The sequence below is a fragment of the Equus asinus genome, chromosome 14 (genome assembly GCF_041296235.1).
Source record: "Equus asinus isolate D_3611 breed Donkey chromosome 14, EquAss-T2T_v2, whole genome shotgun sequence".
NCBI lineage: Eukaryota > Metazoa > Chordata > Mammalia > Perissodactyla > Equidae > Equus > Equus asinus.
The window spans coordinates 3,962,030-3,977,870 of NC_091803.1; the positions used below are offsets into that span (position 1 = coordinate 3,962,030).

The 15,841-nt window shown below is 57.0% G+C and overlaps 1 protein-coding gene across 2 annotated transcripts in view; it reads right to left on the reverse strand.

The window, feature by feature from the left end:
* The window catches only part of RADIL (Rap associating with DIL domain), a 97,705-nt gene that overhangs the window by 55,580 nt on the left and 26,284 nt on the right, over nt 1–15,841 (reverse strand). Inside the window, exons 1-2 of one of the 2 annotated variants that reach the window (XM_070484139.1) lie at nt 13,366–13,492; nt 8,690–9,288 (exon numbers count right to left, since the gene is read on the reverse strand). In XM_070484139.1, the coding sequence (XP_070340240.1) occupies nt 8,690–9,224 (535 nt within the window). In that variant the 5' untranslated portion in view covers nt 9,225–9,288; nt 13,366–13,492. Of the gene's footprint in view, nt 1–8,689; nt 9,289–13,365; nt 13,493–15,841 lie in introns of those variants that run through there. The other variant, XM_070484140.1, reaches the window with a different exon arrangement.

Sequence of the window (15,841 nt, forward strand, 5' to 3'; positions counted from 1 at the left end):
GCACCTGTTTTCCAGCCCATTTCAATATGCTTTGTGTGCTTAACATTCCAGTAGCACGTCTATCAGGAGGGTCTTTGGTGACTTCTCTGTTGCTTTATCAGATGGATCCCATGGTCTACACCTTTTGTGACCCGTAGCAGCCTCATCTTGGCCTCCATGGCACCACATTTTTGTGTTGTCTTGTACATCTCTGGCTTCCTCTCAGTCTAATTTGCTGAGTGTTCCTCCGTTACTTAGCCTTTAAATATCGCCTATTTACAGATTGATTTAATTTTTTATAGCAGACTCTTCTGAGCTCCAGGTCCCTATCATCTGACTTCCTATCTGCCACCTCTATTTGGACGTCTCAAACTTCACATGGTCTAGAGAGAACTCTTACTGTTCCCTCCATAACTTGTTTCTCTCTCCGTAGTCTCCATCTTAGTAAATGGCATCTCCATCTACCCAGATGCTCATACCAGAAACCTGGGGATCATTCTTGACAGCCCCCTCCTTCTCATCCCCAACATCCAGTTCATTTACAAACACTGTGGACTCTACCTCCAGAATATATTTGGGATTCACCCACTTTTCTCCACCTACTTCCCTCATAACTCTAGTCCAAGCCACCATCAACGCTCACCCAGGCTCCTACAGTAACTTAATTACTCTCCTATTACTGACTTTCTCAAAGTATTCTCTACCTCGTAGCCAAAGTGGTCTTTTAACCCCTCCAGTGGCCTCCCATTAAACTTAGTCTAAAATCCAAAATACCTAACAACCCAGGTTTGCCTTTCCCCCCAGCCTCTCTCCAGCCTCACCCCAACAACGTCCCCCCTATGCCCCAGCCACAGTGGCCCTCTTTCAGTGCCCTGCATTTGTGCCATTCTCTCTCATCCTTGGGTCTTTGCATAGTGCTAGTCCCTCTGCCCAGAAATTTCTCCCTGCCCCACCAACTGTCCACTACTCTTCACCTGGTTAGTGTGTCGTCATCTTTGAGATTGGCTTAAATTTCGTCTCAGAGAGAATTTCCCCAACCCTCATGCTAAATTAGCACCTGTACTTTTCTTTCAGGGCATGCGTCACAATTTGTAATTATATGTTTTTTGAGTGATTATTTCTTCATCTTTATTTCCCACTAGTCTCTCGGGTCCCTGAGTACATGATCTACTTGTTTTGTCAACTGCTGCTTATCTAGCACCTAGTCAAGTCCCTAACACATGGCAGCACTCAACAATTACTTGCCAACAAATGAATGAATGAGAAGAAAAGAGAAAATTATTTCTCCTTCAAGTCACTGGCAAATCAATATCCAGAAGACTGATTTCTGATCTCTTGAGGGTTTTTTTTTTGTTTTGGGTTTTTTTTTTGCTGGGGAAGATTATCCTGGAGCTAACATCTATGCCAACCTTCCTCCACTTTATATGTGGGTTGCCACCACAGCCTGGCTGACGAGTGGTGTAGGTCTGTGCCCAGGATCTGAACCCATAAACTGAGGCCACTGCAGCAGAGCACACCGAACTGAGTTAACCAGGCCCCTCCTGAGTTTTGATTAGGTAGAGGGGCAGTTTCAAATTGACACATGGTGACCTTTGGGAAAGCACTGCATGGCTCAGTTCACAGCTGCTCCCACCTGTTGGCTGTAGAGTTTCCACAGCTGCATGACCCTAGCAGCCCATGGGACAGCGGCCGCTTCTGACTGGAAAGTGTTTCCAGGGGGGCCTTTTGTGAGTCGAGGGAGGAGGGCTCGTACTCAGTGCATAAGGACTGGAAGGGCCGCACAAGAAAGCAGGCCACTGTTGTAGCAGCCTTTCTGGGGAGGATGCTGCCCGGCAGTGCTCACTAGGAAACACGGTGAGCTGCCTATAATCCAGCAAGTCTATTCCCGGGAGGACACCCCCAGAGAACTCTGCACAGCCCCTCAAGAGGGTCGTAGTGCCCCTGTTTGAGGGAGGAAGCAGCTGGATGCAGCCGAGTGCCCACGGTGAGAGAACGGGTGATGGGTACCTCCATCGATGGAAAACCACGCCTCAGTCAAAGGCTATGACTGGCCTCACAGCTGGCACCACGGGCAGATCTTAGCTTATCTACGTAGTGTCCTCAGTGGGAGAGAAAGTTTAAACTGTGATATAATCAAACCCAGCTACCCCTTCCCCTTGTGGTCTGTGCCTTTTAGGCCTTCTTTATGAAGTCGTTCTTTTGGCTCTATAGTTTTACCTTTGACACCTGGGTCTTCAATGCATTTGGAGTAAGGATCCAAGTTTATTTTTCTCCATATAGTGGAAGCCAGTTATCCCAACACTGTTTACAAAATCCTCTCCCCACGACCTGTGATTGCCCACAGCACACCCCGTCCCCATGGGGCCAGTCAACACGGGTGCCTCTGCCCTCTCTGTTCTGCTCCTCCACCTGCTTGAACGTTCCTGCCCCAAAACCACAAGGCTTCATGACCACTGATTAGAACACGTCTCAGCGCTGAGGTCAGCCTCCCCTGTACTGCTCGTCTCGTCCCGTCTCCTTCCCCAGAGACGGACTCAGTCTGTGCAAGGACAGCACAGCCAAGGAGGTGGGCTCAGCCTCGTTTACTGTTTCCACTCTGTACGCATCTGAACGTGTGTCCAGGGCCTCTGGAAGCCTCTGGCAATATTTCTGCCACTTTAACCTTCAGAAGGAAAAAGAGAGACTTGACTGGGTCTGCACAAGCATACTGTCCAAACCCATGAGGGACACTCCTCTGTATGATTGAAATACACGCCCCAGAATCTTTCCACCAACATTATAAGTCACTGTCGGGAACCAACAGATATCGACGTGGTTTAAATGTTAATAACAACATAGTTGTTGATATGTTACTACTTCCTGGAAATGCTTCAGGCGGTTGACGGCACAAAGTCAGGTCTCTATTTCCATTTAATCAAATTCAGAATTTTGCTTTTCTGTCTGCCTGTTTCAAGGCAGCATTGAAGAGGTTGACTCAGTCTACTGAAATCGTGCAACACGAACGGCTTCAAGAAACAGACTGGTCTGCTACGCTAGTTGCACAGCAAACGCTGGCTAATGAGGTTTCTTGAACATACTTCTAGAACTTTTAAATCAATTTCAGCCGAACTGTAAACAGGTTTTAGAACGTACGAGTTAAGCAAGTGCCGTTTAGTTTATGAAATCACTAGTCATTCAGGACGACCGTCCACATCCACCCTCATGTTTTGAGTATTCCAATTTGGGGCCAAATGCCAAGGAAGCTGGACAGTTGTGAACTGGGATCACAGAGCTGGAGGGCTGAGAAGTGGCTGGGTTCTGGCTCACCCCCCCCAGCCTGACACCTAACCCCCACTGTGACAGAGCCCCTGTGCCCCAACACCCCGGAGGGCTCTGCCCCCTGCGGGCACGCACTTCCTTTGCTGGCTCCATTCCTTCCCCACAGCGTCCACCCTGGCCATAAGTTCGCCAATTCCTCTTATCATTTATGTCTTTCAAACATTTGACACCAGTTAAGATCTCCTCTGTGTTGTCTGCGTTAAGCGCTGAGCGGCCCCCTTCGGAGGCTCCTTACACAGTGTGGCTGGAAGTCTCCCAGGGGAGCAGGGGGTGTGCCGGCCAGGCCCCAGGTGGGGACCACCCAGCTGGCGAGAACAGGGCCCTTAAGCCCACTGCTGACGCTGCGCTTCTATGTGACTCTGAAAGCTATGAGTTTTTTTTTTAAGTCCAAGCAGTGAATTGAAGGAGGAACCTGGCTGTGAGCAGCTAAACTTATTCAACTTTATGTTCTCTTTGAATTAAAAATCCTCAAACATGTCTTTTAAGTTTAATAACTTTCCTAGTTTTAGACTGGTGAAAAAAGGTGGGGGTGGTTTGCTTTTTACCAAACCACATCAACCAAGCGTTTCCCACAATGACTCTGTCACTGAGAACAGGCTCGGAGGAAGTCCCCCTCACGACTCCAGGCAGCCTCTCCTAAACAAAAGAAGGAGTCTGGATCGCCCCCTTCGTCCTGAGATAAGAGTTATTACAAATCAGATTCAGAGCGGGAGGAAAAAGCGTCAGATGAAAACGACAGCAGAGAGTTGGGGGACGTGTGAGCACAGGACTCACACACAGTGCCCAGTTAGCAGACAGAGATGGCAGAGGTTTCCAGTGGAGCCAGACGTCCCTGTCTGTCACCGGGGGTTCGGGCCCTGTCTGCCCATCCCAGGATGACAAAGGGGGACGGCAAACGCACACCCAAGTCGGGGGCTCAGAGATGACACATCTATCACCACCGGCCACTCCAGCCGGGCCTGGAGCAGAGGGGCTGTCAGGTGCCAGAGCGGCACATTCCTCAACCACAGCTTGTACCGGGGGACAGTCACCCTGCCACCTCCCCCTGCAAGGAAACCAGATTCCAACCCTGGAGTCTTGGATGCACGTGGAAGCCAAGACTTACAGCAGCGCCTGCTCTTCTAAGTCGCTTCAATCCGTAAGCAGGCACTTAGCAAGCACCTACTGTATGCCCGACGCCTGACATCACAAGCCCAGGGACCAACGCAGAGATGTCCCTGGGGCTGCAGAGCTCACCCCAGGCCGCAGTGGCCGCAAACACGCTCTGAGCCTGCCTTGCTCCCAAGGGGCAGCAAAGCAGAGGTGGCCCTGCGCGCCGCGACGGAGCACCGCCAAGCCCTGAGGGCCCAGAAGGCGTCCACAGGCACAAAAAGGCTCCGCACGTCACCCCCCTCAAGACCTTGGGCTTCCAAGGCACCCCAAGTCCCTCAGCACCCCAGGGGAGACGGCGTGGCCTGGTCCACGGCCCCAACCGGGAGGCGCTGCTGTGGCCGACAAGCCGAGCTCCCCCAACTGGGTCCTGGCCACTAGGTATAATCAGTGGTCCCCAGTCAAGGGCGACTTTCCCCCCAGGGACACTTGGCAATGTCCAGGGATGTTTTTGTTGCCACAGCTGGTGGGGATGCTCCAGGCATCTAACAGGTGGAGGCCTGGGTGCTGCTAAACATCCTCCGACGCACAGGCGGCCCCCACAGCAAACGACTGCCGGCCCAAAACGTGAGTGGGGCTGAGGTTGAGAAACCCAGTCCAAACACGCTCTTCCGTTCTGGGAACACAAATAAACCCTCCTCTCGCCCTTCCCTAGCCGCTGACGAAAACCACATGGCCCGGCCGCCCCCCTCCCCAAAGGGAGCGCGAGTGATCACTTCCTTATCTCGGGGAGAGGCCCGGGGGCCCCTCCACGTGGCACGTCCTCCGGGCCAGCCTGGTGGGAAACTGCAGTGGGAGCCGCACCCACACGGCCGCCCCTCCCGGAGCTGACACACGATGTTTGGATACTGGAAATGAGGGGGAAGCTGGCAGCTGTGAAAAGGCAACATTTATGGAAAACAAAGCCCCGGAGAGCCAGGTGCCTCACTGGGGCGCCTAACCAGGCCCACACGGTGGAGGCGCCCCGGGGGCTCTTATTGCAGGCCTCGGGGAAGCAGGGCTGTCACCCCCACTCTCACACCTGATGCTGGGGGGTCCCAGTCAACGTGCAGGAGAAAGGCCTGCAGGTGCCCCCCCGCCCCACACACCCGCTCCCCAGCGCTCCCCGGCTCCACAGCCACCAAGGCGCGCACTGTGGGCTTTGGCTAAAGACCTCCTCTCAAACCAGTATGACCAGTGAGCCCCAACTCGCAACCAGGGCAAGTCTTTTGTGGGACTCTTGTGGGACTTGTGGGAACCATCACTGAAGAACGAAAATTACTGTGGCGGCATTCAGTAACCTGGACCTGAGCCCATAGAAGGCCAGCAGTTATTGATATACGCACATGCCTGTGCACACACAAGCACACACGTGTGCACGCACACAGGGGGTCCCTCCCCTTTTCCACCACTTCTTCCAGATGAGGTCGACTACTGGCTCAATGGGGAGGAGGGACCACCTTACCTGTCCTTTGGGGAAGGAAGGCGGGGAACGAGGTGCCCGGAGCACCGCTCAGCAGTGGCACCCACCACCCCACCGAAACACCCCCCCTCTCGGCATTGGTCCCAGCACAGCAAATGCCACCGCCAGCCTCACAGCGACATGCAGGCCAGCGCAGGCGCCCGCTCTCTCAGCACAGGCCGGCACTGCGGGGCCATCAGCCTCCTGGGGACTCAGCAGGGACAGGCCACGTGGGAGGTCAGCAGCCCCCTCCCTGGGGCACGTAAGGCAAGGGATGCAGCCACAGGCGTGAGGAACTCGGGGGGAAGCCTCCCCTGGCAGGACCGGCAGATGAGCTTGCAATTCTTTCTTATTATCAAACTTAACGGTCACCAACATGCGACACCAAACACCCCCTAGGCGCCTCGCCCGCCTCCACATCACAGCGACTTTGGGTCTCTCTGTTGTGCCCACCGTTGGGGAGGATGGCAGGGGGACACTGGGCCACTTTAGCTGCCACCCAGCAGCTCTCAGGAAGCGGAATGGGGCACGACTCAGCTCCCTGGGGCTCCGTCCTTCCGGGATGCTGGGAGAAGCCGGGAGTGTGCTACAGCCACGGCGCACGGCCGCCTGCAGAGGCCCCGAGGCCACACCAGGCTCTGCACAGAAGAGCAGCTCAGGGCGCGTGTGCCCCCATGTGAGCATGTCAGCTTTGTGTCCACATATCCATGTGTCATCAGAATAACCAAACGAGGACGCTAACTCGAAGGTGTGGACTCCATCCGGGTCAAGCGTGGCGCAGGCCCTGAGCCTGGGCCACCGTGGAGCTCAGACAACCCGCGGCCCCCGAGGGCCTCTCCAAGCCCGCTCCACTGTCACTGGCGAGGGGACGGCACGGCCCACACCCGAGTGGAAGGCCAGGGAGACGGAGGCCTGCTCGGGGCAGGTAACACAACCCACTGCAGCCGGAGAAGTGTGTCAGCGAGCCGGGCCGGCTCAATAGGCTCTTTGTGTGGGAGGCCTGTAAAGCCACCACCGGCTCAACGGGCTGTGGCACTGGCCTTCTCTTGCCTCGAATGATGTAAAAGGGAAAGTCTCAAAGGGGTTGGTGACCGTAAGCCAAAGCCCGGCCTCCTGCGATGGTCCCCATGGCCCCCCCCAGCAATCACCCCGTGACACAGAGCAGGCGCTCCGAGGCCCCCAGGCGCCCGGGGTACAGGGACTTTCAGGACGGGCAGGGCTGGCCTGGCCCGTGGCTCTTTGCACCCCACTCAGCAGAGCACACACAGGGCAGACAACGACACTGGCCACTCCACCCACACCACTGCGGCCCCTTCCAGAAGGAGGAGGGGACCGGCCAGAGTCCCCTGGAGTATGGCAAGGCAGAGTCAGGACAAAAAGCCAACCCCCTGAACCGGAGCCTCAGGAGTGGGGCCTCGTCTGCAGAGACTTCATCAGACGTCAGCCCAACAGTGGCCGGCTTTTTATTACCCCGCGTGCCAGGCACTGTGGACAACGTCAGTGATAGAAGACCCTCCGTGGCGGAGGACCCCCAGCCATCCTCAGCACCCCACGGCCCACAGCACACAGAGCAAAGCGCTTCCCCTGGGCAGGACAGACATCGTCATCATAACACACGACTATGATTTCCCATGGCAGCGCTAAGAACTTTCCGCACGTCACTGGGAGAGTCACGCTCCCATCCTCCAGATCAGGAAACTGAGGCCGAAAGAGGTAAAGCAATTTGCCTAAGGGAACAGAGGGCCACTGCTGCCCAGTGCCAGCCGTGGCACCCAGAGCTGTGCAGGCCAGGCCCAAGGGACCCCACCCCACGGGAGTCCACCGCCATGCACACCCCTTGTCTTCACATACTGATGGTGCAAGGCAGGCTTCTCAATGGCAGCAGAACTGGAGAAAATGAGTGTGCGCCACACCTCAGGGATGCACACAAAATGTCGGCGAGGGCTCCAGGCCCCTTGCAACCTACGAATCAAGTGACAAGTCTCCTGAGGCCATTAAATGTCTTTCCGCTCTGGGCCACAGAAGACCAGTCCACTTACTTGTGTAAAGCCACCGTTTTCTATGGGAAGCTAGGAAACAGTCAAAGATGATCTGAGATACATTTAAGAGTCTTTTGGCATTAAAAAAATTATCGCTTGTGGCGCTTACCTATTAAGACAAACAAATTCTTCCCACCAATTGAATAACAGCCCTGCACAAAGCAGTGGCCCACAGGCCACAGAAGGCTCCCTCCCGCCCTCGGGCAGGGACTCAGAGCCACCCGCGGCTCCTGGCATGCCTCAGAGGGACAATAACCAACCATTCCTAGGCTGGGCCTCCCTCCACATGGCCTCCAACTGCCCTGGCACCCACGACCCCACGCACAGCGAATGCCCCCGTCCCCTCTGGAGGCCTGGCTTCCAGCACATCTTCATCTGATCGCTCGGGGACTCGGGCACTGCAGGATGCTCTGTGACGTGTCTGCCACCTGCACTGGACAAGGTGCTCCCTGCAGCTAATGACAGGCTTGCCAGACAGCTGGGGAGGGGTCTCTAAACAAAAGGAGGTACCCACCCTACAACGCGGCAGGAGCCCAGCAGGAGCCACTGAAGAACAGCGGCAGGCGGGAGTCCCACCACGTGGACAGTGCCGTCTCCAGGACAGGCGCGGTGAGCACCGGGAATGATGGGGGAAGTCCTCAGACGCCGGGACAGAGGCCCTGACTCTCCTCCTCCCCACGGTTTCCCCCGATCAGGCCCCTGCACCTCTGCCTGTCCATCTCCCTGACCAGCCCCCAGCTTTTCCTGAATCTTCCCCCGTCACCTGCTGTCATAGTGTCCACATCCTTGGCTGCCAGCTCCTCCACGTCTGACCTCTTTCTCAGCTCGAACCTCCGGGACAGGCCTTCTCGGGGTTTCCATAATTCCTGGATCAAGAGGGGCTTCTCGTTGTCCCCGAACACCCGAAGGCATTCGGCCTGCCACTGCTGCCCGGAGGCGCCGGCCTGGCCCACCACGTCACACAGCACGTACTGGCTGGCGCACTCGGGGCTCAAGGCATAGCGCTCCAAGGCCTCTTTGACCAGCTCCCGGGCACTGGACGTGCCGGTGGCCAGGACGCTCTTGTAGTGGGTGCCTGTGCAGACGCTGTCCCCGAACACCTTCAGGACGCCGGGGGCCGAGAGCTGGGTGGACAGCTCCGCGGGGTCGTCGCTGGCCCCCAGGCTGGAGAGGGCGGCGTCCAGGTCACGGTCCTTGTAGCTCAGCGTCCGGGACAGCATGCTGGACAGCAGCTGACTCTGACGCTTCAGCTTGCTCTTGGTGGGTGGAGACATGATGAAGTGGGTCCCATAAAACATGGTGGGTCAGTCTTCGTGGATGAGGACCGAGGGCTCCGGCCAGCAGCGGGGAAGAGGCCGGGTCCTGGGAGAGGAACGGAAGCTGGGTTAGCGCTGACCGTCAGGAGCAGCAAGAGCAAAGGAGGCTCAGGGGAATTCTAACAGACCCAGGGGCCATCCGGGGCCCAACAGAACCAGCAGACACGCCACCCTCGGCCAAGTCCCAACAGAGCCCCCAAGTGAGGCTATGGCTGAGCTGGCAGGGGCCACAGGGGACAAAGCAGGTGTGAACGGGCTGAAATGCCCTTCGAGGAAAGCCATTATTAGGAGGCGTGATGAGGTCACCAACAGGTAAGACGTGCTCTGCTGTAAGGTGCTGGCACCATGCACACCACACGCAGGCAGCCAGGGAACCGTGACGGACAGCGTGGGTGCGAGTTGTCCTCGCAGAGCAGACCTTCACCAGGGCTGGCCCGGTCACATGGGACACAACCCAACAACGTGGCAGCCACAGAAAAGTTACACACCACGGAGCGTGTGAAATGCCTTCTCCCCTTAAACTCCCTCTCTCCTTCACCACAGCCTGTATTGTGGAAAATTCATCACAAACACAGGTGACACTAGGAAAACAGGCAGGGTGGCAGCCACATTAGCAGAGTAATAAGCGATCAGACATTCAAAACACAAACCCCCCAAAAGGCGGCTTCTCGAGGCCTGGTCCTGGCTTGGAGGAGCCACTTGCCGGAAATGGCGGCGCTAGAATGTCCGAGGGACCACAGTGGACACAGAAGGGCTCCTCCAGAACCATGGAGGCATGCCTGGAATGTATGCATTCCACCCACCGCATCCAGCCTGGTACGCCAGCCCTGGCCAGGCCGGAGATGCAGAGAGCCGGGGAAATGAGAAAACAGTTCGGGGACCCTTTGGTGTGTCAGAAAACCATAATTCTGGTGCACTTAGTGTTCCCAGGGCCTAGAGCGCTAAAGAGAGCGTTTGTCAGGTTCCCTCAAAGTTCTGGGGGAGCAGGAGGCTGAGGAAAAGGAAGATGTCTCTGCTTCATAAAAGCGAAGGCTTTACAAGTCCGTGGAGACTGGAAAACCGCACACGTCTCCTGACTAACGCACCCCACTGCTAAGCTCGTGTCCTCACCAGTGACAAAAGCAGACAGACCAGAGAAGAAAACTCCACTTTCTAGAAGGTTCTGGAAACAGCGGCCCAGGTCCCAGTGAGGGCAGCACCGGCCACCTCACAGGGCCATGAACGCCAGCACTAGACTTGCCTGAAGTCAGAACCCTCGTCCCGACTCACTCGTGGCTCCCAGGGCGCTGGAAAGGGCTTTTGGAAGTGAAAGTGGCTGCTAGGGCAGGTGACAGTGACGAGGGAGCCGCCCAAAGAAAAGGACTCACACTGACCCCAAACCGCCCAGGCCGCCAACACCGACATGGTGAACGGGGTGTCCTCCTCGCTGTCCACCCAGGCTTCCGTCACGTCCTCTCAGGTCTCCCACCCCCCCTCCCCCGAGGGCTGTCGGGAATTCAGGCGGAAAAGCAGGCCTGCCAGCAACGCCGCCAGAACCAGCCCCCGGACATCCTTGAGGACCCCGAACTCTTCAAAATGCTTTGTGCACCAAAGACTGGGTTCCAAACCCAAACTCAAACGTCTGCCCTCTGGGGTGGGCCGGGGGCGCCCCTCCCGCCCTGCAGCCTGTTGCTTACGCTTTACCTCTGCAAAGCCTGTCACTGTGTCAGGGCTTTCTGAAGACTTGAACTCGCTCAAAGCAGTCAAGTGCCCTAAGCAGAAGGAGCACATGAGGCTCTCTCGCCTCAGCGAGTCACGCTGTCAAGGAGGAAACATGTCAACCGCTTCGTTCTTCCTCCGGAGGAATGTGCGACAAGTTTCCTCGTCAGATGGGAAGGAGCCTGGAGCTGGCTAGGGCCCCCCTCGTGGACCTGTCGGAGGCCTCGAGTGAAGTGACCACAGGAGCCGTTCAGAGAGTGCTCGCCTGACAAGCACATGGCCGTGCGTTTGCACACCATGCATGCCAGCAGCTTCGCACGGCTGCCAACTCCACCCTGAGCCTTCTGAAGGTCACACAGCCCTGCCTCCGAAACGTCCAACCCGGGCCTCTCCGACCCCACTCTCCGCTTCCCTGGCCTCCTTCAAGCATAGCCCCCCGGGTCCCCACCCAAACCGAGAGTGGCCCACAGTGTGGCCTCTGCCACTAGGCAGAAGCCTCTGCCTTTCGAGATGATGTCTGAGTGTAAATTTAAATATGATACTGAAAACTGCGAGACCGGGTCTGGGCAGAAAAGTCAGGGCGCAAACGTAGGAGTTTGAAAGACCCCCAGATACAACGGAGAAGGGAATTGCTGTTATGCACCTGGGGGCCGATCCAGGTTCTGTAAGGTCTGAAGCTTACATAGTTCTGCTCATACAGGAAAGAAACAGAAAACTACAAATGCACGGCTGCCAGGTCCCCTCCCGGGGCCTTGGAAGTGAGGGGCCCTCCCTCCCCTCTGGCAATCTCTCGTGCTGGGTTCGAAGGCAAAGTTAGTGGTGTCAATGAAGCAAGCGGAGGGCACAGAGGAGAGAATCTGATGCCTTCCTTTCCAGACCCTGCTTCCTAAGCCCCAGGAAGTCCCAGTAAACACAGCCCCTGATCTCTCTGATCCAGCTGATCAGGAAGCTTTTATCTTCTCAGGGTCACTCTCTCTGTGGCCATTTTCAGAGAGTAACCAGGGAGGGAGCCACTTGTTTACGTCACCTTCCGCCTATCCACAAGTACTGCCTGTTTGAGAAAAAGTGACGGATCCTTTTTTGGAAAGGGCAAGAGGGCAGGAATATCCTACAGAGCCGTGCGCACCCTGGGTAACCAGATCTGTTCTTTGGGGGAGCCTGACCTGCCTTTTCTTTTTCTGCTTTCTTCTCTCCTCTTTCACACAAATAGTTGGGGGAACACGGGCCCACACGAGGGTGTGGGACGTTTGCTGTTGCTTCTCTTGGAGAATGTTTTTCTCTTGTTCTCAAGGAAGAATCCAGTTTCTGAGGAAAACAAGCTCAAGTCACACCAGTGAGGGCAGGCAGAGAGCGAGGTCAGCGCAGGGCTGACAAAATGGGTGGAGGGACGTGGCTGTTCCAACATGGGAATATGGAATCCATTAGAATTTCCACCCGGACAGGAAAGGAAGAGGATAGATCTGCAGGCTCTGCTTTAGCCCCCACGGTCCATAAATCCTATCTCGACAGCTCCAGCCAGAGAGATGCTTTTAAATACAAAAATAATTGAATCAGATTTAATTCTGACATGCTAGCCTCTTGAGACGGGACTGACTTTTTCCGCCCATGGGATTAAGGACCGGCTCCCCGCTGGAATGCACGAGAGGTGGCCCGAGCTGACTGCAGACACCTGTAATCGCCGGTGACTTGGAAAATTCTTTTTGGCAATTCAGAGTAACCAAACACTTGACACGGCGCTGGGGGCTGAGCGGGCGGGGCTGCGGCTCCACCCAGGGGCCCCAACCAACCGGCTCCCTGGTGGGAAAAAGCCAGTTTCTTCCACGGGGGGCCCCCAGGAGCTCCAGCTCAGCGTATGTTTTCTTAGATGCAGTATTCGCAGAGGGGCTGGAAGTGGGACAGAAATAGCTGGGAGACAATGCTTTCAGCTGGCACACGAGTGGGGAAGGCGCTGCTGTGTGCACAGGAGAATCAAGACGGGCTGTGGGCGGGGGGATGTCACACCGACCCTGGAGGAGGGTGCGGACCCTGCGCCCCGCTCCCCCGCGGCTCCTGTGCTGCCAGACCGCCCCCCCCCCGCAAGGGGACCACCAGGGAGACTGAGGCCCGCGGGACCCTGCAGGTCGGGGCCAGGCTCTGGGACTCGCAGGGGGCGCTGGCCGCACCCACGCCCCCGAAAACCGCAGGCTGGGCCGCCCTCGCCCGCACTCGCCGGCCTTCGGGTCCCGCCCCCCTGGGGCCGCGCCCGGGCCCCGAGAGCCGCCGGTTTCCATGGCAACCGGACAAGCCTGGCCTGGGCGGCCAAGGAGATGCCCCGTGCGGGCCCCGTTGCCCCAGCGCGCGCCCCGCGGCCTCGGCGCCCGGGAGCCCCGGCCGCCGCCGGGAGGCGCCCCCCTCCGCCGCCACTCCTCGCGCAGCCCGCACTCACCTCCAGCACAGCCCGCCGCCGCCGCCGCCGCCGCCGCGTTCCCGCGCGGCTCCCACACCCGCCGTTGGCCCGGGCCCGTGCCCGGGACCCGCGCGTGGCGCGGCGCCTCCTGCCGGCCGCAACGGACGGGGCGGGGCCTGGGGGCGGGGCTTCAGGGGCGGGGCTAGCTACAAGAAGAGGCGGGCCGTGCGCGGTCTCCCCCTGTGCCCACCAATGGACGGGGAGGAGGCCTCGAGGGGCGGGGCCTCAGGGGCGGGGCCGGCTACGAGAAGAGGCGGGCCGTGTGCGAGCTCCTCCTGTGCCCACCAATGGAGAGAGAGGAGGCTTCGAGGGGCGGGGCCTCGAGGGCGGGGCCGGCTACAAGAAGAGGCGGGCCATGCGCGGGCTCCTCCTGTTCCCACCAATGGACGGGGAGGAGGCCTCGAGGGGCGGGGCCTGGGGGGAGTGCAGAGCCGGTGAGGGATTGGGCGGAGCGCCGGCGCCACCTGCCGGCCAATTAACGGGTGTGGGCGTGGCCTCGGAGGCAGAGGTGGAGTCTCTGGGAGAGGGCGGGGCTGCGCACGCCAAGGGGCGGGGCCTCCGCAGGAGGGGCGGGGCCAGGGTAAATTGGGTGCCACGTGCCGGCCTCACGCTCTGGGGCACCGGCGAGCAGTGTTTTGTCCCCACTTTCTAGTCCCACAGTGGACGGAGCTGAGGAAAGGCAAACACTTAACTGAAATGGGGCGGCCCAATATATGAACATCTAAGATGCTGAAAAAGGGTGGCGGGTTCCATCTCCCCTACAGTCTGTGCCCCACTGGGCAGCCAGAGTTGCAAATGACAAATCAGATGACAGCACTCTTCTGCTTAAAACGGAGCCGGGTCAGCTCTGGGGCTCTGGCCCAACAGCCCTCCTTAGGTCACTTGTTTTAAAAGTAGCTCGTGTCCTTAGAGCTCACTTTGGCACCAGCCCTCGTGCTGGGTCCACTTTGGAGAAAGGCTTCTCACAGACAGGGCTGTGAGACTGACGGCGCCTGGGACGTGGAGATGCAGAATTCTGACCCTGGGCGTGGACCTCTTTGTTGACAGCTATAGGGGTATAAAGTTTTACAGTAGTGACCCCAGATTTGTGCAGGGGAAAGTGGGGAGGAGGGAACAGACATTTATGAACTACCTACTGTATATGTCAGACCCTACACTAGGGGCTTCCCCTCGGTCATCTCATTTAAAGCTTGCGTCAGTTCTGGTGAGGGAGATGTTGTTACGAAATCTGGACCAAGTCTGGGCTGCTGTTTTTGTAAATAAAGTTTTATTGGAACCCAGCAATACCTATTTGTTTACTATTATCTATAATCGCTTTCATGCAACAAAGACTTTACCGCCCAAAAGCCTAGAATATTTCCTATCTGGCCCTTGACAGAGACAGTTTGCTGACCCTGCTCTTCGGGATCTAGTAACGCCAACTATTTGGTGTTACTACACCGTTTCACACCTCTGTATCTTTGCTCAAGCCATCCGCTTGGCCTTGAAATACCTTTCCCAACTGTGCTAGGCTGCTCAGGGGCCAGAGCAGATGCCACACACTGGGGGCTTAAACAGCGGAAATTTATTGTCTCACACTTCTGGAGGCTGGAAGTCAGACATCAAGGTGCCAGCAGGATTGGTTCCTTCTGAGGCCCCTCCCCTTGGCTTGTAAATGGCCATCTTCTCCCTGTGTCCTCACGTGGTCATCCCTCCATGCGTGTCTATGTCCTAATCTCCTCTTCTTATAAGGACACAGTCCTATTGGATTAGGGCCCACCCTAATGACCCATTTTAACTTAATCACCTCTTTAAAGGCCCTCTCTCCAAACACAGTCACATCCTGAGGTATTGGGGGTTAGGGCTTCAACACATACATTTTAGGGGAACACAGTTCAGCTCATCACTCCAATCTTCCTGACCTGGCCAATTTCTACCCATCCTTGAAGAGTCAGAGTAAGTGTTACGTGGGAGCCAGCCTCCAAGGTGGTCCCCAGTGATTCACGCCTTCTGGTTTTCAGGCCCCCGTGTAGTCCCGTCCCATGTTGACTAGGGCTGACCTGTGTAACCAATAAGATGCTGCCAAAATGACAGTATGACTTCTGGAGCTAAATCATAAAAGATATGACTTCCACCCTCACTCTCTCTTGGATCCCTCGCTCTGGGAGAAGCCGGCTGCCATGCTGGGAGGACACTCAAACAGCCCCAGAGAGGTCCACATGGTGAGAAACCAGCACCTCTTGCCAACAGCCGGCACCAACTCGCCATCCATGTGAGTGAGCCGTGCTGGATGCGGGACCCAGGAGCCTTCAGATGAATGCAGCCCTGAGCGACATCTTGACTGTATCTGATGAGGAGCCCTGAGCCAGAAGCACCCAGCAAAGCCGCTCCCAAATTCCCAACCCTCGGAAACTGTGTGAGATGACAGATGTTTATTATGGATTTAAGTCACTAAACGTGGGAGTGGCTTGTTAGG